General features: G+C 36.2%; 1 protein-coding gene across 1 annotated transcript in view; it reads left to right on the forward strand.

Moving 5' to 3' along the window:
* The window catches only part of LOC136032147 (neurogenic protein big brain-like), a 60,462-nt gene that overhangs the window by 15,460 nt on the left and 19,488 nt on the right, over positions 1-25,514 (forward strand). The window contains exons 3-5 of the mRNA XM_065712319.1: positions 6,276-6,495; positions 16,057-16,137; positions 23,488-23,596. Coding sequence (XP_065568391.1) covers positions 6,276-6,495; positions 16,057-16,137; positions 23,488-23,596 — 410 coding nt within the window. The remainder of the gene's footprint in view (positions 1-6,275; positions 6,496-16,056; positions 16,138-23,487; positions 23,597-25,514) is intronic.

Genomic DNA, 25,514 nt, shown 5'->3' on the forward strand with positions numbered 1-25,514 from the left:
GGAGGAATTTATCATGGGGTTTAAATTAAACGGCCTTTGTGATTCAGGGTCATTCTTGCAGAATTGGAACAAAATAAAACTTGAGTGTAGAGAGCGAGGTATTGACGAGGGGGTGAACCCTCATATACATAATAAAAATATACGAATATAGAAGTTCGTTATGCAAGTTTATTTTGTAAATTACGTATATTTATTACTAATAAAAACTTTCATTTACTTTCAGCTAAAAAAACTTGTTTTTTAATTTTTTTTTATTCATAAGATAACCACTTTTCCGATTGCATTCAGTGGTCTGGATTTTTTTTTTTCATTTGAGTGAAGGTGACGATTACTCCAAATGCTACGTTTTGTGCTAGGTATTTGTTTCTGCTAGGGTTTGCAACTTCTAAGAAAAATAGGGGAACTGTACAGAACAATAAAAACTGTAAAGGATATGGCACTGGGCTTTAAAGCAATGAAGAAATAATAAGAAAATCGAGTAACTCTTGGCGTATCACGGGGAAGGGATAGGCCCTATTCCTCTGTGTAAATCCTAGTTACATAATTTCAGTGAGCATTGGAAAAATTATGTATAAATCTGTCTTCAAAATAAAAATTAACACAGGAAAAATAGCATCAATTTTGGGGTGTTAGACTAAAGAATAATTTCACGAAATATACGCTAGAAAATAATATAATGGGATAAATTATTATCCGTGAAAAAATCTTCTTGAAACATTTGAACGATTGTACCATGATTTAAATTTCAACAAAGAGAACGGGGTGGGGGTGGGGTCGATGTAAAAGGGACAATCCTTCGCAAGTGCATAATAAACAAGATAATTTATGTTAGTCCTAAACTTTAAGGTACTTTCATTTGAAAGAAAACACCCGTTTTATTAATTTAATCGTAAAAACAAGGTCTTTGTGTAATTTATTATATAATTTTAACTTAATTTATAAATATATAGTTCACAAATATTATTTTATACTTTAAATCCGCAAAACCCATGCAAAATAAGAGTCATGTATGGGGTTCCCCCCTTTTCAATCCTAAAGCCAGAAATAATTAAAATAAATAAATATTGTTTTCAAAAGACCAAGTTACATTTATCCCTTTATGAATACCGTCTTACAAATTCATGGTTATTTGAGTCATTTCCGGTCCGGTACTATTGCCCGCATGTTTTATGAACTGAAATATCTGCTGAAATTAACTCTCGCATAGATCTACACAAGCTATTCTTTGAAAAGATAAAACTTTTCAGCGGATTTTCTTGGTGATTTATAATGAAAAGTCGTTGGCAAATGAAATGAAAATGGAGACTAAAATTTGCTTTGAAAGCATACTTTTAAAATGAACGACTGACTTTATAGGCATTCAAAGAAAAGTTCTTCTCCATTTTACGAATGGAAAATTAAGTATTTCAGATGAGATAAAAGAACGATGTTAAAGCTTAAATAACCCATAAACTATTGATAGGGTATCAACTAGTTTTTTTCTTCAATTCAACCAGAGAGGACGAGAGGTCTTCTGGCGTCAACCCCTCAATATTTCAAGATTTCTACCATTTCTCATAATTTTAAATGTTTGTCTAATAATTTGACTATTTTTGAGTTCTTTTCGACCCTGTCCTCACTCATCTGATGCTAATAAAAAGTTTGACTCAAGGCAGGGTTGTTACTCGGTGAAAAAACACTAGATTTTAGTGATTATCTGGTTCATTTAGTGATTTTTTTCAATAATCTAGTGATTTATGTGAAAATTTAGTCATTGTTTTTGTTTAGGCAACGTAAAAAATCACTAGAAATATTGATAAATCACTAGAGGAGGCAACCCTGGCCTTAGACACACATATCCAGGCTAGGTGCATATGCAGTGATTCGTTTCGGTACTCCCATTTAAGGAGGGAGGAAGAGATACAAGTTCGTCGTAACAGCAACAAGAAGAATTATAGGAAAATGGTCACGAATATGGGAAAGCTCATTAAAGACTGCCAGCTTTTGTGACGCCACGTTTTGACAGATATTCTCCCCCAAGTAAATTATTGTGGACGTCTCTAGGCTTATTATCGGAAAAAATTGACATAATTATCCTATCGCTAACCTAATGCAGGACTCATACTATAGTCACACCTATCATAGGCAGCGCAATAGCGCTGCCTAAGTAAAGAGCGATGTGGGCACAGTGTATTATTTTTTTTTTTTGGTTTTAGGCCAGGGCACTTCGTATCGAAGTTGTCGTATAAAGTTCAAAAAGGGCTCATTCGATTTGAAATTGGAAGGGATAGTGCCCGTTCTAATAGTTAAAAGTGATTGGAGGGCAACTAACATCCCTCCGACGCCCACCATTTCCCCAAACACATTCAATCAAAATTTTGAGATATCCATTTTTTTCAACGGGGCTGACAGATCCGGGAGTTATGTCTTTGACGATGACAACCGCCCCCCCCACAACCTTCAGAGCAAGGGTTATAAGTTATGCCCCGGGGTATAGAAGGTTTATATAGAAAGGGTGATTGTATAAACTTCTAAGGGGGCTCATTGGATTGGTAGTCATAATTTCTACTACCCTTCTTAAGACACATAGTTATCGGAGGGGTGGATACCCCCCACACCTCATATTTTACAGAAATGCAACTTATAGAAATTTTGAGATGGCAATTTTTTGCCGTAGAAACTTCGAAAAAGGCCCATTTGATCGGAAATTGAAGAGGCTAGTGTCCCTTTTAATAGTCATCAAAATTGATTGGAGGGGAACTAACTCCCCTCACTCGCCCACCATTTCCCCAAACACATCCAATCAAAATTTTAAAATAGCTATTTTTTTTCAGCGTCGTTAAAAGCTATTACCCCTTTTAAGATTCAAAGTGATCGGAGGGCGGATTAATCCCCCCCCCCTAGACCTCGTATTTTCCCAAAACCCTTCTTGCGCCCATTAATTCCCAAAACACATCTAATCAAAATTTTGAGATAGCCATTTTGTTCGGCGTTGTTGAAAGGTCTTGATATTATGTCTTTGAGGATGACACCCCCCAGAGCCCTCAGCGCAAGGGTTATGCCCCGAGGGCTTATAAGGTTTTTGTGGAGCGGGTGGTTGTACAAACTCCGGAGGGGTCTCCTTTGATTGGAAATCAGATGATGTGGTTCCCTTTTTAAGAGTCAAAGTGATTGGGGACAGCCCCCCCACGTTTTATTTTCCACAAATGCATCCGATAAACATTTTGAGATAGCCATTTACTCAAAATAGTCCAAAGGTCATGTAATAAGAACTTTGGGGTGGAAAGAATCCCCCAGAGTCTGGGGGTAAGAATCTTAAGTTATGCTCCAAGGACTCATAAGGTTTTTAGGGAAGGGTCGGTCGTGTGAACTTAAGAAGAGCCTCATTTCATTTGAAATGTATAGTTCTAGTTCTCTTTTAAAAGTCAAACATGATGGAGAGCAACTACCCACCCTCCCTGACATCTTGTTTTCCCAAAACACAATTAATTGAAATTGTATGATGGCCATTTTGTTACAAATAGGTTATGAAAAGGACATATCAGCAATGTCGTAGCAATGGCTAATTTTATTAAGTTGAAACTTCCAGGACTTGATGAGAGGGATATTCCACAAACCAAAAGGCAATAGGTTAATACTACTGCTGTTATTAGTACTACCGCTGTTAATACTATTGCTAGTAATATCAATTCTACTGCTGTGACTACTATTACAACTATGCCTAAGGGCATGAAGGTGAAATTTTCAAGAAATTTCGAGGGGGAAGAAGAACTGAATCAGAGCACGCCCTCTGTATGCAGGTTGTCAGATGGGTGTAGCAGCAATATCTTAGGAACAGTGTGGTGTGTGAAGTTGAAACTAACAGGGGTTGTTGTGAGGGATGTTGTTCTAACCAAAAGAAAATATTTGCATCCTAATGCTACTGCTTTTACTCATACTACTGCTACTATTGCTATTATTACTACCTCTATTACTACTACTTCCACTAAAGCTTATGCTACTTCAAATAATTCTACAGCTACTTCTGTTATTAAAACTGAGGATATTAAGGCGAAAAATTTCGGATATACAGAAACTGTATGGAACTAAATAGAAACACATTATGCCCACAGAGATTGTCAAGTGGACGCATCAGAAATGCTTCAGGAATGGTTGATGGTATATATTAAGCTGAAACCTACAGCGAATGTGTTGAAGGAGATGTTGAAGAAACCAAAGGTGCTATGCGCACTGCTACTAATGCTGCTGCAACTATTTCTGCGGCGCAAGCTAAGGGTATTAAGGTGAAGCTTTGAAAGAATATTTAGGCGAATATAAACTTAAAAAAACAAAACAAAAAAAAGAACATAAGCATGTGGACTTTCAAAAAGGTGACAAGGCAATATTTGAAGAACAACTGATGTTATTAATTTAGACCTTTAAGGGTAAGTTGTGGGAGATTGAACTAGCCAGAAGGCACTATATGTATACTTTTAATGCTACCATTACAGTTAATGTAACTAATTATGCTAGAGGTATTAAGATGAAACTTTTAGGAACGTTTATGAGTTTCGATTAAAGGAAAAAACTGTATGCATGCATATTTTTAAAAGGGCATATGAGCAATATCATTGGCAGCACCACTCTATGATATCGTTGAAACTTAAATAATATCGTTGGTGCCCTTTTTAAGAGTAACAAGATATTGCAGGGCAAGCAGCCTTTCTCTAAAGCCCATTCATTTTCCTAACGCATCCATTCAAAATTTTGACAGAGCCATTTTGTTCAGTATAGTAGAATGGTCCATCAACTCTGTCTCTAAGGATATTAGGCATGTCAACCCCCCCACAATTATGAAATTATAGTTCAAAACTAATTGTTGCTTTAAAATAAATCGAAAGGCATTGTAGTTATGGTTGCAAATAAGAGACCTCAGCAATATATCGAGAACTGGGGCTATTAAGTTGAAACTTTTGGGGATACTACTATTACTACTTCTGCTTTTACAATTTAAATAAATAAAAAGAGTGTAAGTGTATCCAGGTTGTCAAAGAGCATAGATAGAATCTTTTAGGAATGATATCAAGTTATCTTTTTCAGTTCAACTTCAGAAGTTATAAAATTAAATGAAAAAATACTGTTTGTGTCAGGATTAAATATTGTTGAAAACGTGTTTCCAACATACAAATAGCAACCCATACTATGGATTCTGATTGAAGAAAACTGAAAAGATGCAAATATAATTTTTTCCATGAAAAAGACTATATCAATAAAAAACGAACAGAAATTAATTTAAAAAACTTTATCCACAAAACAAGTTTTTCAAAGAAAAGTACAGAGCTCCATTAAGCCAAGAATGAGCAAGACTGAATTCAAATAAACTTCCAAGCGTATAATTACCATAAATTACTATAAGTAAATAAATAAAACTCAAAACAAACAGAAATTACTATAAATAGCCGAGTCAAACTTTAAACAAGCACAAATTAACATTAGTTGGGCTAACAACCACCATGCCTTCTCAAGACTAGAACACAATTTGCGCTTGACTGAAAACAAAACACGTTTGAAATGTCTTCACTTTTCTTAGTTTCATTAATAAAAAAATTATTAAACCTTTAAGGAATAAATATCAGCATATGACAATTAAACTGACAATCCACGGTCATTTATTTTGTTATTGTTTTTTTTTTAGTAAAGCGCAAATTGTGTTCTAGTTTTAGAAGGCATGGGAGTTATTAGCCCTTCTTGTGTTAATTTTTGCTCGTTTTGAGTTTGAATCGGCTATTTATTGCAATTTCTGTTCGTTTTGAGTTTTGTATATTTAGTGATAGTAATTTGTGGTAGTTTTACGCTTGGAAGTTTATTTGACTTCAGTTTTGCTCATTCTTGGCTTAATGGACTTCTCTACTTTTCTGCGAAAAACCTGTTTTGTGGATTTTTGAATGGCAATAAATTGTTTGAAAAGTTCTTGTCAACACTATTTTGTTCCCAACTATTTTTCTGTTATTTATTTCTTTATATCTTTTCCCAGGTTCTAGTCACATATAGAAAGATTCTGCTCTAAACTTTCATCTTTTATAGTTTCAAAATATTGTGCCTAAATCCTTGCCTCTGATTGGTCAACCACAAATATTATGCTTGAATTTGAGAAATGTTCAACTTATGAAATTCCGGTATAAATAATTGGTGCTGTAGTATGCGTAATTATGATTTTATTGACATGTGTGAGTGAGCATAATGCCGGTAAATAGTAAAAAAATGGCTCACAAAAGTCAAGACATTTAATTAATAACTAAAATACATTTCTTTTGCAGAGTGACTACTTCCGGCTCGCAGGGTAGCCTTGGTGTAACAGTCATCGCATCAGGTCTTCGGGATTGGCAAGGGTTCGCAATAGAATTTTCCTTCACATTCATTATTGTACTGTCCTATCTGGGCTCCTTGCATCCTGAGCAGAAAAGAACCGTTTCAACTTCAATGGGAAGTGGTTCAATCATGGTTGGATTTAGTTACCTAGCATGTTCCCTTGTTGCTGTAAGTGTTCCACCTCACTCTAATCGATATATACCTCAATCAAACACTCATGGGTAGGAGTTCCTTCGAGCCCAGGCCCCCCTTCATCGGAAGTATATTTTCCCATCTCCTCTCAGCTGCCAAGCCTCAGCCTCAGGCAAAATGAACAAATTTATAACGAAGAAAAATGAGAATCATCCAAGCCAGTAAAAAAGAAAAAAATAGTGTGTAAATATTTCGGTTGAGACTTCTGCTTAATGCCCCCGCTCAATATTTCGGTTGAAACCCCCGCTTACGAAAAATTTAAAAACGCACCAAAGATTTGTTATGTGGATTTTTGTTACGTTTTTACCAGTCGGGCAAAAATTTCTGCGAGGAGGGGGTTCAAACCTAGTAATCCCACCCTCCCATTGGATACGGCCTTGCTTTCCAGGTCAACATACAAAAATTAAAACATACAGCAACTGGACGTCACAACCGTAAATTACTATTGCGGGAATTTGTCAGTCTTATGCTAAGTTCTTGCAGATTATAAGACACTTCCAATAAAGATATCAAGCAGTTGAATGCTTTCAGTTTTATTCTCTGTTTTAGAAAGCCCATTTCAGAATGTTGTTTCTTTTATATATTAAATAAAAAACAAGTTTTTTTAACTGAAAGTAAGGAGCGACATTAAAACTTAAAACGAACAGAAATTATTCCGTGTATGAAAGCGGCTGTCCCCTCCTCAATGCGCGCTCTTTACGCTAAAGTGTTTTATTGTTTTAAAAAGTAGAGTTGTGAGAAAGAGTTAAACTTAAGTGTAAAGAGCGGGGCATTGAGGAGGGGACATCCCTTTTCATATAAGGAATAATTTCTGTTCGTTTTACGTTTTAATGTCGCTCCTTACTTTCAGTTAAAAAAATTGTTTTTTATTTAATTTCCGAACGTTTTTGAATTTATGCAGGTTTTGATTTTGGCTCAACGTACATGAATAACTAAAACGAAATTTGCAGATTAATTTTACTTTTTTTTTTGGCTAAATGGCTTTCTCAAAGTTTTGATCGGAGGGTTTTGGGAAAAAATGGGGCGGGAGAGGGGGCCTAGTTGCCCTCCAACTTTTTGGTGACTCAAAAAGGCCACTAGAACTTTTCATTTTATTTACGAACGTTTTTATTTGTAATAAATATACGTAACTTTCGTAACAAACTCAAAGTTTTATTTTTTTCCAATTCTGTAAGAATGACTCCTGAATCACAAAGCCCGTTTAATTAGAATAAATAGCTCTTTTGAAATTGTTAAAAATGCTTTAGCGTAAAGAGTGAGGTATTGAGAAGGGGACGAAGCCCCTCATTTACGTAAAAAATTCTGTTTGTTCCAAGTTTTAATGTTGCTCCTTACTTTCAGTTGAAAAAACTTGTTTTTTCTATTTAATTTCTGAATGCTTTTAAATTAATACAGATTTGATTTTGGCTCACCGTACATGAACAATTAAAACAAAATTTGCATTTTAATTTTACTTTTTTTTTGGCTAAATAGCTTTCTCAAAGTTTTGATCAGAGGGTTTTGAGAAAATAATGGGGCGGGAGAGGAGGCCTAGTTGCCCTCCAAGTTTTTGGTCGCTTATAAAGGCCACTAGAACTTTTCATTTTATTTACGAACGTTTTTATTTGTAATAAATATACATAACTTACGTAACGAACTCAAAGTTTTATTTTGTTCCAATTCTGTAAGGATGACCCCTGAATCACACAGGCCGTTTAATTAGAATCAACAGCTCTTTTGAAATTGTTAAAAATGCTTTAGCGTAAAGAGCGAGGTATTGTGGAGGGGACGAAGCCCTTCATTCACGTACAAAATTCTGTTTGTTCCAAGTTTTAATGTTGCTCCTTACTTTCAGTTGAAAAACTTGTTTTTTTCTATTTAATTTCTGAATGCTTTTAAATTAATGCAGATTTGATTTTGGCTCAACGTACATGAACAATTAAAACGAAATTTGCATTTTAATTTTACTTTTTTGTTTGCTAAATGGCTTTCTCAAAGCTTTGATCGGACAATTTTGAGGAAAATGGGCGGAGGAGGGGGCCTAGTTGCCCTCCAATTTTTTGGTTACTTAAAAAGTCCACTAGAACATATAATTTTATTTTAAGAACGTTTTTTAGCAGTAATAAATATACGTAAGTTACAAATTCTGTTTGTAACTTACTTACGCAATATTAACTTACGCAATGAACTTCTATATTTGTATATTTTTATTACGTATACGAGGGGGTTCGCCCCCTCGTCAATACCTCGCTCTTCACACTAAAGTTCGAATTTTGTTCCAGTTCTTTAAGAATGACCCCTGAATCACAAAGGCTATTTAATTAGAATAAATAGCTCTTTTGAAATTATTAAAAATACTTTAGCGTAAAAAGCAAGGTAGTGAGGAGGGGACGAACCCCCTCATATACAATAATTTCTCTTTGTTTCAAAGTTTAATGTTACTCCTTACTTTCAGGTGAAAAAAACTTGTTTCTTTAATTTAATTTTTCGTTGTTTTTTAAATAATGCTGGAAATGCAGCGCCTCCTTCATGGAAATTCTCTTTCCCCCTGATAATTCCTCTATGGAAAGATCCTCTCACGTCCCTCCACACCACTAGAAAAAATCCCCCCTGAAATCGTCTGTATACTTCCCAATAACCAATTCTGTATGTAGACAATGGACAAAGTTCATAACTTGCAGCTCTTCCCCCAGGGACTGTGAGGAATTAAGTCGTCCTCAAAGACATAGTTATTAGATTTTTTGACTATGCTGAACAAAATGGCTATCTTGAAATTTTGATCCGATGACTTTGGGAAAAGATGAGCGTGGAAGGGGTCATAGTTCCCTTCCAATTTTTTGGTCACTTAAAAAGAGCACTAGAACTTTTAATTTCCATTAGAATAAGCCCTCTCACGACATTCTAGGACCACTGGATCGAGAAGATCACCCCTGGAAAAAAAGATAAACAAATAAACACGCATCCGTGATCTTCTTCTGGCAAAAAAAAAATATACAAAATTCCACATTTTTGCAGATATGAGCTTGAAACTTCTATAGTAGAGTTCTCTGATACGCTGAATCTGATGGTGTGATTTTCGTGAAGATTCAACGACTTATTCGAAAATAATCGTCTTTTTTCGAAAATAAGGCAAATTTTGTCAGGCTCGTAACTTCTGATAGGTAGGACTCGCTCCTTCCTACAGTTCGTTACCACGAACTGTTTGATAACATGCAAGGTAACTCAATCGAAGTTAAGTCACTCCTCCGCACGAATTCCAGTGGGCCGGCGCTGATCTGCAGAACTTCCTGTCGAAAGTCAATGCCTTAAGGCAGTGGCTCTGAAACTGTGGTACGTGTATCCCTTGGGGGTACGCAAAATTTTTTAGGGGTTACGCGGCCTGCCAACAAAAAAAAACAACCTTTTAATTCTAGGACTGGCAATTTTATTAATATTTTATCTATAGGCTAGTTTTGTTAGTGCCGGGAACTGAGAAGGGGTGCCTAAAATGTTTGGCTGGCAAAAAGGGGTACAGTGTCTAAATAACTTAAGAGAACCACTGGCTTTAGGCATTCCTTGAGAATTAAATACCTTTTGCTGGTTGATTTAATGTGTAGTGCCTAATTTGAGTTTCTATTTTCGTCTTTTTGAGACTATTAGTTCCATACGAATCAATAGTGAACATGACCTTTATTAGCTCAACCCCAACCAAGAGTCCGATTTCAGTCCCAAAATTGAGCGGAACATACTAATAGTAAGAAAAAATCGTTTGCTGGCCGAGTGAAGAAAAAAGGAGGAAAAGTAACGTAAGATCCTAGATGTTGTTGATAAATCAATCCAGGTTGTCAAATTTGTTTTACTTTTATCAGCTGCTTTTAAATGTTGGTTGGATATCTGGTCAAAATTCCCTATAATTTCATCCCAAATTTGTTTTGGTTCCTCAAAGTTATTGTGTTTTGTGACACATATCAAAGCAAAACATTGATTTTGACCTCAAACTGAATTCATTTATATAGTGTATTATTGTAGGACCTACTCTATATCCTAAATTAAGTTACAAAGCTCTGTAGCTAAAGAATTTACAGCCCTAATCCTAGGATTTTCAGTTTATGCTTAGCATTTAGTTTTCTTGGACCAAATTTTAACTGCGTAGGATTCGTTCTTAAATATATTTGAAGGAATTGTTATGCAAATGAATTTCCAATGTCTGTCTATGAAGCTTCATGTGATGGAGTGAGAATGAAGCTCGGAATAGAGTGGAGTGGAGGCGCATCATGCTTAGCTACGTTCGCTTTGGCAATTTAATTTTGCTATGAGATGTCAGCATCACACAATTCGTGGTAACGAACTGTAGGTAAGGAGCGAGTCGGCCCAATAGTAACCGAAACGCTAAAAAGAAAATTGATATCAATAGATACATCAAAAGAATTGGCTTTTGATGTTGATTCCAAATATATAAGATTCATTAAGTTTAAGGTTACCCATCAAAAGCTACGAGAAAATTTGCTGGATTTCCGAAAAAAGGGGACACATTCCCCAAAAGTCAAGGAAACATTGAAAAACACCACCAGATTCAGCGTATTAGAGAACCCTTGCGTAGAGTTTTCAAGCTTCCATCTTTAAAAATGTGGAATTTTGGATTTTTTTTTGTCAGAAGAAAGATCACGGATGCGTGTTTATTTATTCTTTTTTTTTCTTTTTTCTTCTCAAGGGTGATCGTATCGATCCAATGGCCCTAGAAGATTGGGATAGGGCTCATTTGGACGGAAATTAAAATTTCTAGTGGCCTTTTTAAGTGACCAAAAAATTGGAGGGCAACTAGTTCCCCCTCCCAAGCCTTTTCCCCCAAACCCCTCGAATAAAAATTTTGAAATAAATCTTTTTGTTGAGTATAGTTGAAAGGTCCAGTAACTATGTCATCGGGGATTTCCTCCAAACCCCTCGGAGGGAGGGCCGCAAGCTATTAAGTTTGCCCATTGTTTAAATTTAGTATTTATTATTGGGAAGTATACAGACATTTCAGGGGGAGGGGTCTGGCGATGGATTTTACACTGGGAGAATTTCCCATTGGGATAGAAGCTTCTGGTGGTTAACTTTCCAGAGGAAATTTTACACGGGGCATTTGCCAGAATTCATAAGGAAATACATTTTATTTTTCTTACTTTCTTGTTACTTTCTTGCATTTGGAGGTGCTCTGGGGAGATTGCCCGGGGGAAATTTTCAATGGAGTTGGAATTCTCTGGGGGAGTTTTACCTGGGGGGATTTCTCACAGGAGAAATTCTCCATTGGGGAATTATCACTAGGAGAAATTCTTAATTGGGAATTTTTTTGCGGGAGAAATTTTCCATTGGGGGAGGAGGGTCTTGGGAAAATTTTACTCAGAGAGGGATTCTATGATGACCTAAAAACTATTAGAAATAAAATGAAGAAATCTTTGCCAGGGAGTATTTTTTTAGGTGGAATCGTCCACCAGAAATTTTCTGAGGGAAATTTGTAGTGAGGATGGAAATGTCCAGCGGCAATTTCCCGGAGGGGGGAGAATTTTACGTGGGGGGAACTTTCTACGGAGAAAAGTTTCGTGGGGGATTTTTCATGGAGGGGGAGGTTGATTTCCTGGGGTTATTTGAAAAGCAATCATAAGTTAAATAAAAAGCAAAGTTTTTACTGAAAGTAAAGAGCAACACTACAGCATAAAACGAACAAAAATTATTCCGTATATTAGGGGGCTGCCCCTTTCTCATACCTCGCTCCTTACTCTAAAGTTCGACCTTTTATCCAGATCCTGTAAGAAGGATTCCTGAACACAAGGGCCGATTAATCAGAATCAGAACCTTTTTTAAAAGTTCTACAAAACTTTAGATCATTGATCGGAGTATTTTCGGAGGAGTAGCCCTCCTAATATACGAAATAATATTTATTCGTTTTATACTTTAATGTTGCCCCTTACTTTTCAGTTGAAAAACTTATATTTTTACTTAATACTTAAAAAAAGCTTAGATAACGAGGGCAAACTACTACTACTACTAATAACTCACTGCAGCACCAAGCTGCCTGAGGCCGACACAGCTACGCACGCTCCTCCTCCAACCTAATCTATTTAAAGCCTCCCTCTTTACACCTTCCCAGGAAGTTCCCATTTCCTTTAAATCTTTATTTATGACATCCTCCTAACCCAGACAAGGACTACCTGCTTTCCGTGTAGCCCCAGACGGTTGGCCAAAAAGGACAATCTTCGGTAATCTGTCATCCTTCATCCGTAGAACATGGTCTAGCCATCTCAACCTTTCTTTCATTATAGCCCTAGAAAGCGGGATTGAACCACATTTAACGAGGGCAAAAGTATTAGTATTTCGTGAATTGTAATTTAATACTAGTTACTAGACGTAAATAATACTACTACTATCAGTTAACTGTAGCACCAAGCCGCCTGAGGCCAATACAGCTACGCAGGCTTCACCTTCATCCCTATCTGTTCAAAGCCTCCCCTCCCTTTGCACCCGTCCTAGAAGTTATAATTTTACTTAAATATTTTTTTACAACATCCTTTTGCCCATTCAGGGACGAGCTGCTTATCGTTTGACCCTTGATGGCTGGTCGACAAGGACGATCTTTGGCAATCTGTCATCCTTCATCCACACAACGTGCCCTAGCCATCTCAACCTTTCTTTCATTGTGGGGATTGATCCACATTTTTCGCACAGTTTACTGTTTATTGACGTAAATGCCACTTTCCTGTTTGCTTTGCTTGATAGACATGGACGTAATCGGTGTAGTGAAGATCTTCTTTGCTAATTTGTCTTTTGGGGACTTTTCAACAGAAAACACAATTTGTTTTTGCCTTCGCTGACAACTCTGTTAGTAGTATGACCTATGAAATAAGTTTGTGTATTTGAATTAAAATTATAAAATGCACACTGCCGATGACTTCAGGGCTTAGGGGCTTGAATGTAATTTATAAAAAATGATTGGATAAGATTATTATTGCTTACAATTAAGTTTATTTTGTCCCTTTTTGGTTTTATCCCTCTCAAGTTTTACCCCCCATCACTCCCTTGAAATAAACTCATGTGTCGTGTCTTAGATTAAAGTCGTGTTCGAAATCAAACAGTTCATGGTAATGAACTGTAAGTAGGCTAAGGAGCGACCCGGCTCAATACTAACCGAAACTCTAAAAATCGGAATTTTGATACCAAGAGATATATCAAAAGAATCAGCTTATTATGCTGATATTCAAATATACAAGTTCCATTGTTTAGTCTTACTCACTAAAGAAAATTTGCCTGATTTTAGAAAAAATGAAAAAACACCCCTAAAAATCATAGAATCTTAATGGAAATCATACCATTAGATTCACCGTATCAGAAAACCCTACTGTAGAAGTTTCAAGTTTCTATCTGCAAAAATGCGGAGTTTTGTATTTTCTTGGCCAGAAGAAAGATCACGGGGGCGTGTTTAGGCCTTTTTTTTTTTTTTTTTTTTTTTTTTTTTTTTTAGGGGTGATCGTATCAACCTATTGATCCTAGTAGTTTGTGAGAGGACTCATTCGAACGGAAATTAAAAGTAATAGTGTCCTTTTAAATGACCAAAAGATTGGAGGACAACTAGGGGAAAGGTCTTTAAATTATAAAATTTCCCCGTTGTTTACGCATTGTATTTGTTATGGGAAGTATGTATACATTTTCGTATGGAGGGACGATTGATTTGCTGGGGGTTTTTCCACTGGGGAATTTTCTATGGGGAGGGAAGTTTCCAGGGGGTGAACTTGTCAGAGGAAATTATACACTGGGGGGAGCTGCCAGAATTTTCTTAAACAAAATTCTTTTTATATGTCTTGCTTTCCCTTTCCGTTTCAGTTTTACGCTTAGACATGTTAAGGGTGATTGTCAGGGGTAAATTTTCACCGGGATTGAATTTTCTAGAGAATATTTCCGTGGGGAGAGGATTTTTCCATGGAGGTGGGGCCAGATTTTCTGGGATTATTTAAAAACCGATCAGAAATTAAATTAAAAACAGGTTTTTTCAAATGAAAATAAGGGGCAACATTAAAACTTAAAACGAACAGAAATTATTACGTATCAGAAGGGGATTGCCCCCTCCTCAACACCTCACTCTTTACGCTGAAGTTTGAACTTTTTCTCATTCTTTAAGAACGACTCCTGAAACACAAGGGTCGTTTAATTAGAACAATAAGAAGCTTTTTTAAAAGTACTAAAATATTTAGCGTAAACAGCGAGGTGCTGGGGGGGGGGCAATCCTCTTCATATACATAATAAGTTCCGTTCGTTTTTAGTTTTTCGTATTAAGCTTTAATATTTCTCCTTACTTACAGCTGAAAAAACTTGTTTTTTATTTAATCTTCACAAAGAAACAAGATAAATGTTACGTTTATGATAATCTCAAATGTAGTTGAACTCTGAACTAAAAAAACTGCCGGAACAGTCTAGAAGTTGCGGGATAAACCCCATTACGGAGTTAATAAGTACTAAAACTATCGATGACCGATAAAATGTAGGAAACCTGATTTGATTTTTTTTTTGCTACTAACTTTCAGTGCACAGGCAACTTTTTTTCGATGAAGCTTTTTATCGGAAAAAATTTCTCACCCGCCAATTATTTTCACCCGCCATTCTTTTCAGTAACAGAAAAGTAGGGTTTTCCTTATTTCTTCCGAAGAAGCTTGAATTATATTAGCTCAACAAGACTGACCTAAAGTCTCTAATGCTAGAGAGTCCTTCCGTTTGGCGTTTCCGAAATATGTTGTACTGTATATCTCTCATATTATCTTTTTCTAAGTCAATTTCAAGTAATATTGATGAAACAAAATAGCGTAACATGTACCGTTCAAACCTTTTGGACTTAAATAATGGAAGTTCAACAAGGATTTAATGTTGGCTAAGTAAAGAAAGCATATCACACTGGTTTATTAAACATTAAACGAAATAATAAGTAAAATTTTAATTAAAAATAATTAAAATTATATTAAAAATAACATCAAATGTTATTTTTGAAACAAACCGAACCTTTAATCAGGAAACTATATTACTGATTGACCATACGGTAAAAAGCTGTTCGTGTGTTATCATTTCACGGAAAATATGGATGGGGAGGGCAAGGACTTTTTAATAAAGCTAAAAAACAAGAAAATGGTGAACAAATATACCTAAAACCTTGTTGTGAATACCTTGTTACAAGTTATTTCTCAAAGTCTAGGGAAATCTTGGCACCTGGGACGTACTCAGGGGGAGGCCTCGACTCCCCCCAAAATTTCCTTGAATTTTCATGAGCTTGTTATTCAAATCAAATTATATTTTATTGAATATTAACTCCTTCTTAATATTTTTATAAAGAAAATTCATGGTACGTGCCATAGTCGCCCTCCTGCCCCCCTCAATTGACACCATACCACGAGCAGCTTGCTCGTATGTTGTAAGCTTGTATCGCCAAATCACCAAACCTTAGCTTTCAAAACAAGTCGCAACATTTAATGCGAGTTCCAGCCAACCCCTGCTACCGGGCTGTTATAAATCATAGACTAATCAAAGCATGGCATCTATTAATCGGAAGTGATGTTTTTTTAGTTACCGTCCACTGGCGCGTCGTTCAACCCTGTGAGGTCGCTGGGACCGGCGTTTGTGATGAACAAATGGGATAGTCACTGGGTAAGTAATACAAACACCATTGTACAATTGAGATTAAATAAGAAAGAACAAGAGACTGTGGGCTTGCATGCGGAAACTTGAGGAGGCATCTCATGGGAAGGATATATATTTCACAAAAGCAACAAACAAACGAATCATCTGAAAACTACAAAGAAAATGTAATTTTTTTTTATAGATTTCATAGGGAGGATAGGCTAAAGGACCCTTATGCGCCCAGAAAACTTGCTTGGTCCATTGTAACAAGTTTTCCAAAAGGGTTTCCCACTGGATTCAGGATCCTTTTTCTGAGAGGGCTTGGGTTCGAGTCCCAGTGTACCCAATTGTTTAGTTTGGGACGAGGGTCAGTGGCGTGACTCTGTAAGCTTAGCCAGAGTCGACCCAGCTCTAAATGGGTACCTGGAGAAATCTCGGGAAGGTTAACAGGAAGGGTGTGCGAAAGAACAGGATGGTTGGCCCCCAACCCCCCATTGGACTTCCTGGCTGAGGGCCAAGAAACGGAGATCAGCACTGCCAGTAGGGACTGTGAAATCCAATGCCGTATCCTTTACCTTTTTTTATTACTTTTATGCTTATTTTGGAACTCCCCAAAAAAACTTTAATTTTTATGCCGTATTTATCTTATTAGCCGCAAAAAAATATTAAAACTGTTAAAAAGATATTAGTGATTGAGCCTTGATCTTTTTTTTTTTGCGGTTATCGGGTCTAGAGAAATGTTATTTTGATAAACGGATAGTATAATGTGATATCAGTCAATACTTCCTTTTTTCTTACCGGTGCATTGGTTTTTCTTAGCCTTTTAAGTTAATTAGCTTGAAACAGATTTGTTTCCAGTAGCGAATATCAGTGCAGTATATCCGTCTTTCGAATTTTCCTTCCATCAAGCAGTTCGTGGTAACGAACTGTAGTAAGGAGCGACCCGGTTCAATAGTAAACGAAACTCTAAAAAACGGAATTTTGATACTAAGAGAAATTATACACTAAAAGATTTTGATACACTAAAAGAATCAAATTTTTATGCTGATTTAATATATAATGAAAAGAGAAATCACCAGTGCAACAGCACAGACACAGCACAGCAAAAGACAGAAGGAGAAAAGGAAGACTGTTTTCCTACATTAGTGATTAATATAGATCAGCACTTGAATGAGGCCTTAACCCTACTCATCCATACAATCACATAGGTCAAACAGCATAGCCATACACAATCAACCATAAAGAATAATCCATGGACAGGCAGTCGTACCAAACATAAATATATATATATATATATATATATATATATATATATATATATATATATATATATATATATATATATATATATATATATATATGTGTGTTTCATCAAATTTAGTCTTACTTATCAAAAGTTGCGAGCCTGAGAAAATTTGCCTTATTTTGGAAAACAGGGGGAAACACCCCCTAAAACTCATAGAATGTTAACGAAAATCACGCCATCGCATTCAGCGTATCAGAGAACCCTGTTGTAGAAATTTCAAGTTCCTATCTACAAAAATCTGGAACTTCGTAGTTTTTGCCAGAAGACTGATCACGGGTGCGTGTTTATTTGTTTTTTTTTTTTTTTCTTTTGTTTTGTTTTCCCCAGGGGCAATTTTGTTTTTCTAGTGCCCTTTTTAAGTGACCAAAAAATTGGAGGGCAGCTAGGCCCCCTCCCACGCTCATTTTTTCCCCCAAAGTCAACGGATCAAAATTTGAGATAGCTGTTTTGTTCAGCATAGTCGGAAAACATAATAACTATGTCTTTGGGTTTGACTTAATCCCCCACAGTCCCCGGGAGAGGGGCTGCAAGTTACCAACTTTGACCAGTGTTTCCATACATTAATGGTTATTGGGAAGTGTACATACGTTTTCAGGGGGATTTTTTTAGTTGGGGGAGGGGCTAGGGGAGGAATCTACATGGGAGGATCTTTCTTTGGAGAAATTTGCCATGGGGGAAGAGAAATTCAATGAAGGGGTGCAGGATTTTCTAGCATTATTATAAAAAAATAATGAAAAAATAAATATGAAAAGTTTTTTCAACTGAAAGTAAAGAGCAGGATTATAACTTAAAACGAACAGAGATTATTAAGCATATGAGGGGTTCTTCTCCTTCTAAATACCTCGTTTTTACACTAAAGTATCTTTAGTAATTTCAGCTATTTAATCTACGGCCTTTGTGGTTCAGGGGTCATCCTTAAAGAAATGGGACAAAATTTAAGCTTTAGTGTAAAGAGCGAGGTAACAAGGGGACAAATCCCCTCGTATACATAATAAAAATGTACGAATATAGAAGTTCGTTACGTAAGTTAATTCTTAAGTTACGTATATTCTTTACTAATAAAAATATTCGTTTAAAATTAAAAGTTCTAGTTGCCTTTTTAAGTAACCGAAAAATTGGAGGGCAACTAGACCTCCCCCCAACCTCTTTTTTCTCAAAATCCTCTGATCAAAACTAAGAGAAAGCCATTTAGCCAAAAAGAAATTAATATGCAAATTCTATTTTAATTATTTATGTGCGGAGAGCCAAAATCAAACATGCATTAATTCAAAACGTTCAGAAATTAAATAAAAAAACTAGTTTTTTTTTACTGAAAGTAAGGAGCGACATTAAAACTTAAAACGAACAGAAATTATTCCGTTTATGAAAGTGGCTGTTCCCTTTTCAACGCCCCGCTCTTTACGCAAAAGTCTTTTACTATTTAATAAAGTAGAATTGAGAGAAAGAGTCAAACTTTAGCGTAAAGAGCGGGGAGTTTAGAAGGGAACAGCTTCTTTCATACACGGAGCAATTTCTGTTCGTTTTAACTTTTAATGTCGCAGCTTACTTTCAGTAAAAAAAAAACTAGTTTTTTTTATTTAATCTGAATGAAGTACTATGGCCGCCCAAAATCTAAATTCACTCACTGAAATCAAGCAGTAAGCAGCCAGAAAAGAGGCAATACAGTTGCGTGTCTTTAGTCGAGGTTAAATAAAAAAACAAGTTTTTTCAACTGAAAGTAAGGAGCAACATTAACACTTAAAACGAATAGAAATTATTACGTATATGAAGGGATTTTCCCCCTCTTCAATACTTCGCTCTTTACCCTAAAGTTTGAATTTTGTTTCAATTCTTTAAGAATGACCCTTCAATCACAAAGGGTTTAATTAGAATAAATAGCTCCTTTGAAAGTACTAAAAAAACTTTAGCGTAAAGAGCGAGGCATTGACGAGGGGCGAAACCCCTCATTTACGTAATAATTTCTGGTCGTTTTAAGTTTTAATGTTGCTCCTTCCTTTCAGTTGAAAAAACTTGTTTTTGCATTTAATTCCTGATCGATTTTTAAATAAAGCTGGAAAATCTGGGGCCCCCTTCACGGAAAATTTCCAGCAGCCCATGAAAAACTCCTCCATGGAAATATCCTCCCATGTAACCTTCTCCCCCGAACCCCCACCAGAAAAAATCCCCTGAAAATATTTACACTTCCAAATAACCAATACTATATGTAAACAATGGACGAAGTTCGCAACTTGAAACCCTTCCCCTTGGGGCCTGGGGGGGATTAAGTCATCCTCAAAGACATATTTATTACATTTTTCGACTATGCTGAACAAAATGGCTATCTAAAAATTTTGATCGGGTGACATTGGGAAAAAATGAGCGTGGAGGGGGCCTAGTGGCCCTCCAATTTTTCGGGTCACTTAAAAATGGCAATAAAACTTTTAATTTCTGTTAGAATGATCCCTCTCACGATATTCTAGGACCACTGGGTTGATACAATCACCCTTGGAAAGAAAACAAAACAAATAAACACGCATCCGTGATCTATATTTCTGGTATATTTCTGGTGATATTTCTGGCAAAAATACAAACTTCCATGTTTTTGCAAATAGTAGCCTGAAACCTCTACAGTAGGGTTCTCTGATACGCTGAATCTGATGGTGTGATTATCATTAATTTTATGACTTTTAGGGGGATGTTTCCCCTTTTTTTTAAAACAAGGCAAATATTCTCAGGATGGTTTACCTAACTTTACCTGATAAAACTTAAGCTATATATTTGAAGTCAGCATAAAAATCCGATTCTTCTGATGCATCTATTGGTATCAAAAATTCCTTTTTTTAGTTTCGGTTACTATTCAGCTGGGCCGCTCCTTACTTACAGTTCGTTACCGTGAATTGTTTGATATATCCAAGACAGGGAAAAGTTGTCCACTGTTTCTTAGTGAAAACCTAGCTAAGAATGGGCACTATTCTAAAGCTATCACTCTCTACTAGGATCTGGTGGTCTACTTGGACCTTGGCGGTTAATTGCTTTTTACTTTGACTCAATCTCAAAAAGGAGAAGAGAACTTTAATTTTCCGTTCGAATGAGTTCCCTTCCAAATTTTCACGACCACTTCTTCACACGAAGCGGTGGGGGAAAAGGAACACGTTTATAAATAATGACTGGAATACACTTCGCTCATTACTGTAGGTAATGCCAGGGCGTTCCCTCTATTGCACAGAAATAGGAACTCTTACGAAATAATTGGACTTCACTAATCGATACTGTAAGACTGATAGCTATATATTTAGGGTTCGATGTTTGAGTGTGTCTTGTTCACGTTCTAAATTTTCCAATACAAATAACCAAACATAGCTGAAACCAGTGTTTTTAGTAGATTCGAGAACGGTCTATCCTGTGCATCGCCTGGACTATAACAGTTTTTTGACACATTTTTGGAAAAATATGGTCTACGAAAAATATTGTCTTTTGACACAATTTAAATCTTAAAAATATGGTCTACGGTAATTGACGAGGGAAGGGGGAGATTTTTTTTCGAATATTTAGGCTGGGCGAAGTTAAGCTCTGGACACACTCCTGAAAGTTTCATTATACTAACTAGTTTGCTCTCTAAGTTAGATAATAAAATCCTTTCATCTAGAATTTCCTCCCAAAATGACCGATACAAAGCCAGAGGCTTTCAACGCGCAATATGGTTACTATCATTTATAAATCACTCGGAATGTAGGCTACTTAAAGCTCGGTTTATCTCACAGTTTAATTGCGACTGATTAACACATTGCCTCCAGATATTTGGAGTATATCATATGGAACTCGTCAGGTTTTGCGGATAATGTTTCCGAGATTTTTGACTCTTGAAAGATGAAACCCGTGGAGAACTCAGTTAATGATCATGACAGGTCTGTTTTATGGTTTTGTAATGCTGTTTTAATTGTCAAATGTCATGTTGTCGCTAACAGTTACTGAAACATAAGTTCCGCATTTAATGAAGATCGTTTTTACATTATCAATTTGAATTCGGAACTAATGAATTGAATTCGGAAAGTAGCAGGTAAAACTAAAGGCTCATTCAAAGAGCATGGGGAACTTGTAAGCGTTGAAACCGGCGCTAGTGTCAAAAGGGAAATGACCAACGCCATCTACCGTTTGGTGGTGTTGTTGATTTTTGCGTTTGGTTCTTTTTTTCTCTTTTTTAGCCACCCTGAACTGCTGCACAATTGTCCTTTCAGGCACTTTAAAATGTAAAGGAGAGTAGAAAATGTAGAATTCTGTCATCAATAAGCCTACCAGCTTCAAATCAACTAGCCTGTTTAACCTGTCGAAGTTTTCCAAAGCTAACCTAAGCCTACTTTGTGCAGACTGGACTTCGATTTAAAATAATTTTAGAACAAAAAATGCTGATAAACTATCACTTACAGAGAAATTTCAGCTTGAATCCTCTAACATTGTAGATTACTAATATCAGCTACCCCCTTTTATGGGAGTCACCAGGCACTAGTTATTAATCCATACCTCCGAAAGTTGAATCGCTGAAGGTCTACTCGTTCAGTTTCGAATTCTCTTACGGCTCATTAAATTGTTTCACCTCTGATCAAGGGCTTGCACCTTTTTTTTAGGGACCTTTGCACCTTTTTTTAAATATTTTTTTATGTAATAATTTCAGTAAGTGCCAAGGAATTTTAGGAAAAATTTTAGATTTGACACGCCCCCCCTCCTTCTGCGCATGTGCATGCCTCTGGCAGCTCTAATAGTAATAGCATTAAGATTTTAGAGTTCATTCAAAACTAGCCAGTCCTGGCTGATAAAAGCTGTTTGGATAATATTTTGATTGACCTTGCTTAGCTAACTGCAAACCAGTTGAACTCGGGTTTTGACCAGAATCTAGGCTCTGGGTGCTAGATAAATCTATATTGTGAATGCGTTTCGATCAAAACGCTGCCCACTCTCAAAAATCTTGTTCACCATGTAAATTCGTACCACGCGCTGTGGGAGTCTGACATTGTGGCGCGAGGAGTCACGGTGTAGTGGTGATAGTGTGGCAGAACAAGTAGGGCTCAAAGATGTACCCAAACTACTTACGTGCATGATAAATTCTCATTGTGATTGAAAGATAATTTAAAAGCGATATTTTTATTTGCCAACAGTGGGCATAACTAGTGACGTTTTGATGTCAATATATTTGGTTACCTGATAATTTTACAGCAGGGGACAACTTCCTCTGTCTCCGATATGCACGGTTTTATGCTTCTGCTCCTGTTTATGCTATGTATTTTCCAGTATTTTAAGAATCGTAATTAGGTGACGTCGCCGATTTAATTTCTTTCTGTAAAAATGTTTTCAAATTTTCCTAGAAAGCCCTATCCCATTCATTAAACTAAGTACGATAACATATACTAAACACGTACCTAATTATTGGGGGTGGGGCTAAATTTGGGGGAAAAGCTAGTTATGGATAAAATATTGGAACAGATGAATAAATCCTGGATGGATTTCAAGATCTCTTTGAGCTAAGCCAATAACCATACTTCCCCACTTAAATTTCTGAGGCATATCATAGTAAAGTTTATTTTGCAACTTAGAGGAATTTTTTTTTACTTACATAGTTACTTTGTGTGCTATTCTTTTCAATTAAGAAGGTACTGTTTTGTCTGTTTAAACAATGAAGGATCTGCTTTCATTATCCAATCCATCTTGTGCATCATGTAAAAAAAAGTGCCAAAAAGGTATGAGGTTGGTAAAGATCGGAAAAGAATAGATTCCAAGGGGTTCACACCCATTGTAAAAGTGAAAAGTTATAAAAATGCTTTTTTTTACAGTTGTACAGGTAATTTTGCATATATTTTTTTGCTAGCTAAAGATCCAGTTTTTAGTATATATATATATATATATATATATATATATATATATATATATATATATATATATATATATATATATATATATATATATATATAAGTATAATATGGAACTGCAAGTACTATTTCTTAGCAGCAAGAACGTGTCGGTAGGGAATACCAATTATGATAATGCGGTTTCACATACTTTATTACCCCCGGTTTTGAATGAAAATTCTGTTTTCATTTCAGATATACTGGATTGGACCATTACTTGGTGGCGCATTTGGAGGACTTATACACGAGTTTGTTTTTAATACATATCAAGATGGCTGCCAAAGAAAGTCAACAGGTGAAGGCGGTAAGTTTAAAATCCCATCTCCTTTTCCAAACATCCTTGAGGGATTTCCTCATCCTCACTAGGGATTTACTGTGGGAGCGTCTATTTGATCCCTTTCCCAGGATTTGGTCGCGTGTCCTTTTTTAGGGGAAACTTGGCTTTGAACGGCGTTCTAAGCACTCCTTCTTTGTTGTCAATTTTGCAATACCCTTCAATAAATTGATTTTTATGACATTATCAATCCCATAGGATGGGGAGAGGGACTTGCTCTTTATCGTGTGTTAATAAAGCAAAGCTAAATTGAGTTGATTTTAATTCTCCTTCTTTCCTTAAACATTAAATGTTTTTATGTTTATATTCGATGCTTTACACGTCTAATTGGACTATCGTTTATTATACTTTAGTATAAACCTTATATAAAAAGTAGGATTACACTTAATCATTAAAGGTAAAAAACGAAGAATTAGAGTTAACATAGGTATTTTTGAGAAAGTCGGTCTGACAACGCCACCCACTCCTGTTTATAACTGGGGGGGGGTATGGTGGGGTGGGGATGCACAAAAAGAATAGTTGGCTGTGCTCTAAACTCTTTTTCTGCTTAATTATGGGTCAGAATCCGAACTGCAGGGACGTACCCTGAGGAGTACCTTAGGGTTTCTCCCGTGAAAGCTTGAATTTTCGTGAATTCCTATTCAAATTATCAAATAAAATCTATTTTTTCATTACTAACCCGCTGAAATTTTTTGAGTTATTGGTCCTCAGAAAAAAAGTCCTAGGCACCTGCCTGATTTGCCGTCGAATAAGTCGTCTCTATCTTTCTACGGCCATCCGTCCTGTATGATCAGGCCGGGAGAGACAAACATGGAGACATCGATATTGTTACTATGTCTATGCTATTGCGTATAATACTGCTTCTCAAGTTGTCTAGTGTTACACCTCCCCCCCCTCCCGCTCCTTGCACGGAGCAGATGGACAAAAAAAAATCATTTACCTCGAGATTACTTTGTACAGTTAGAACCATAAGTTAATACAAATGTTCTTTTATGCACAAGGGTTAAATATATTCTCCATGACTTTGACTCTTGTCCATGAAATCATGACCTCGAGGGTGGGCAACGATGGATAAAAGCTACTAACCTGCTACTTTTAGATTCACTTTTGCTACTTTTTAATAATTCTTGTCATTAATTCGATTCCTGTTTATTAATTAGGTTAATTTAAATTTGTTTGTGAACCCTAAAATTGAAGTTAATTTTGAAGAAATCATTGGAAATGAATTATATTCTTCGAAAATTTAAAACAAAGGTGTTTCATCAGAGAGTTTACTCGTAGAAATCTAGTGACTCAAATACTTTTTGTATGTGTCCTCGCCTGGGAGAAAATGATAAACTCGCGATGAGTTATTAATCAACTATGGATGACAAATAGCAACAAATGAACTCATTATCCAAGCTTTATTTTTCGAACAGTTTAATGATTTGTTTGGTACTTGTGTTGGTAGCAGTGTTTTAACGCCACCGCGATTTTCCGCCACCATATGTTTTCGGCCACCTTTTAATTCAGGTAGGTCAGAATAGACATAGACATAGGCATAGGCATAAGAACAGACATAGACATAGAAATAGAAATAGACATAGACATAAACGTAAACGTTTTTATTTTCCCCAGTCGGGTACAGGCAAGTGGACAGAAATATAAGTTAAGAGGAGAGGGGGTAAGATCGAAGAAAAACAAAACATTTAGGAAAATCATTTCAGAAAATATGTCACCGCCATTATATAAATTCCGATATTTCTGGAGAAGAGGTCCACAAGACCTCCAGGCGCGTTCTTGCCTGGTCATGCTTCTCTATTCATTTAAAGTCTTATTAGCTTAAACTCTAGTCATATTCGGTGGAGCAAGGATAATGTTCTTAATAAAATAATCAACGGTATAACCG

The sequence above is a fragment of the Artemia franciscana genome, chromosome 10 (genome assembly GCF_032884065.1).
Source record: "Artemia franciscana chromosome 10, ASM3288406v1, whole genome shotgun sequence".
NCBI classification, from domain to species: Eukaryota; Metazoa; Arthropoda; class Branchiopoda; order Anostraca; family Artemiidae; genus Artemia; species Artemia franciscana.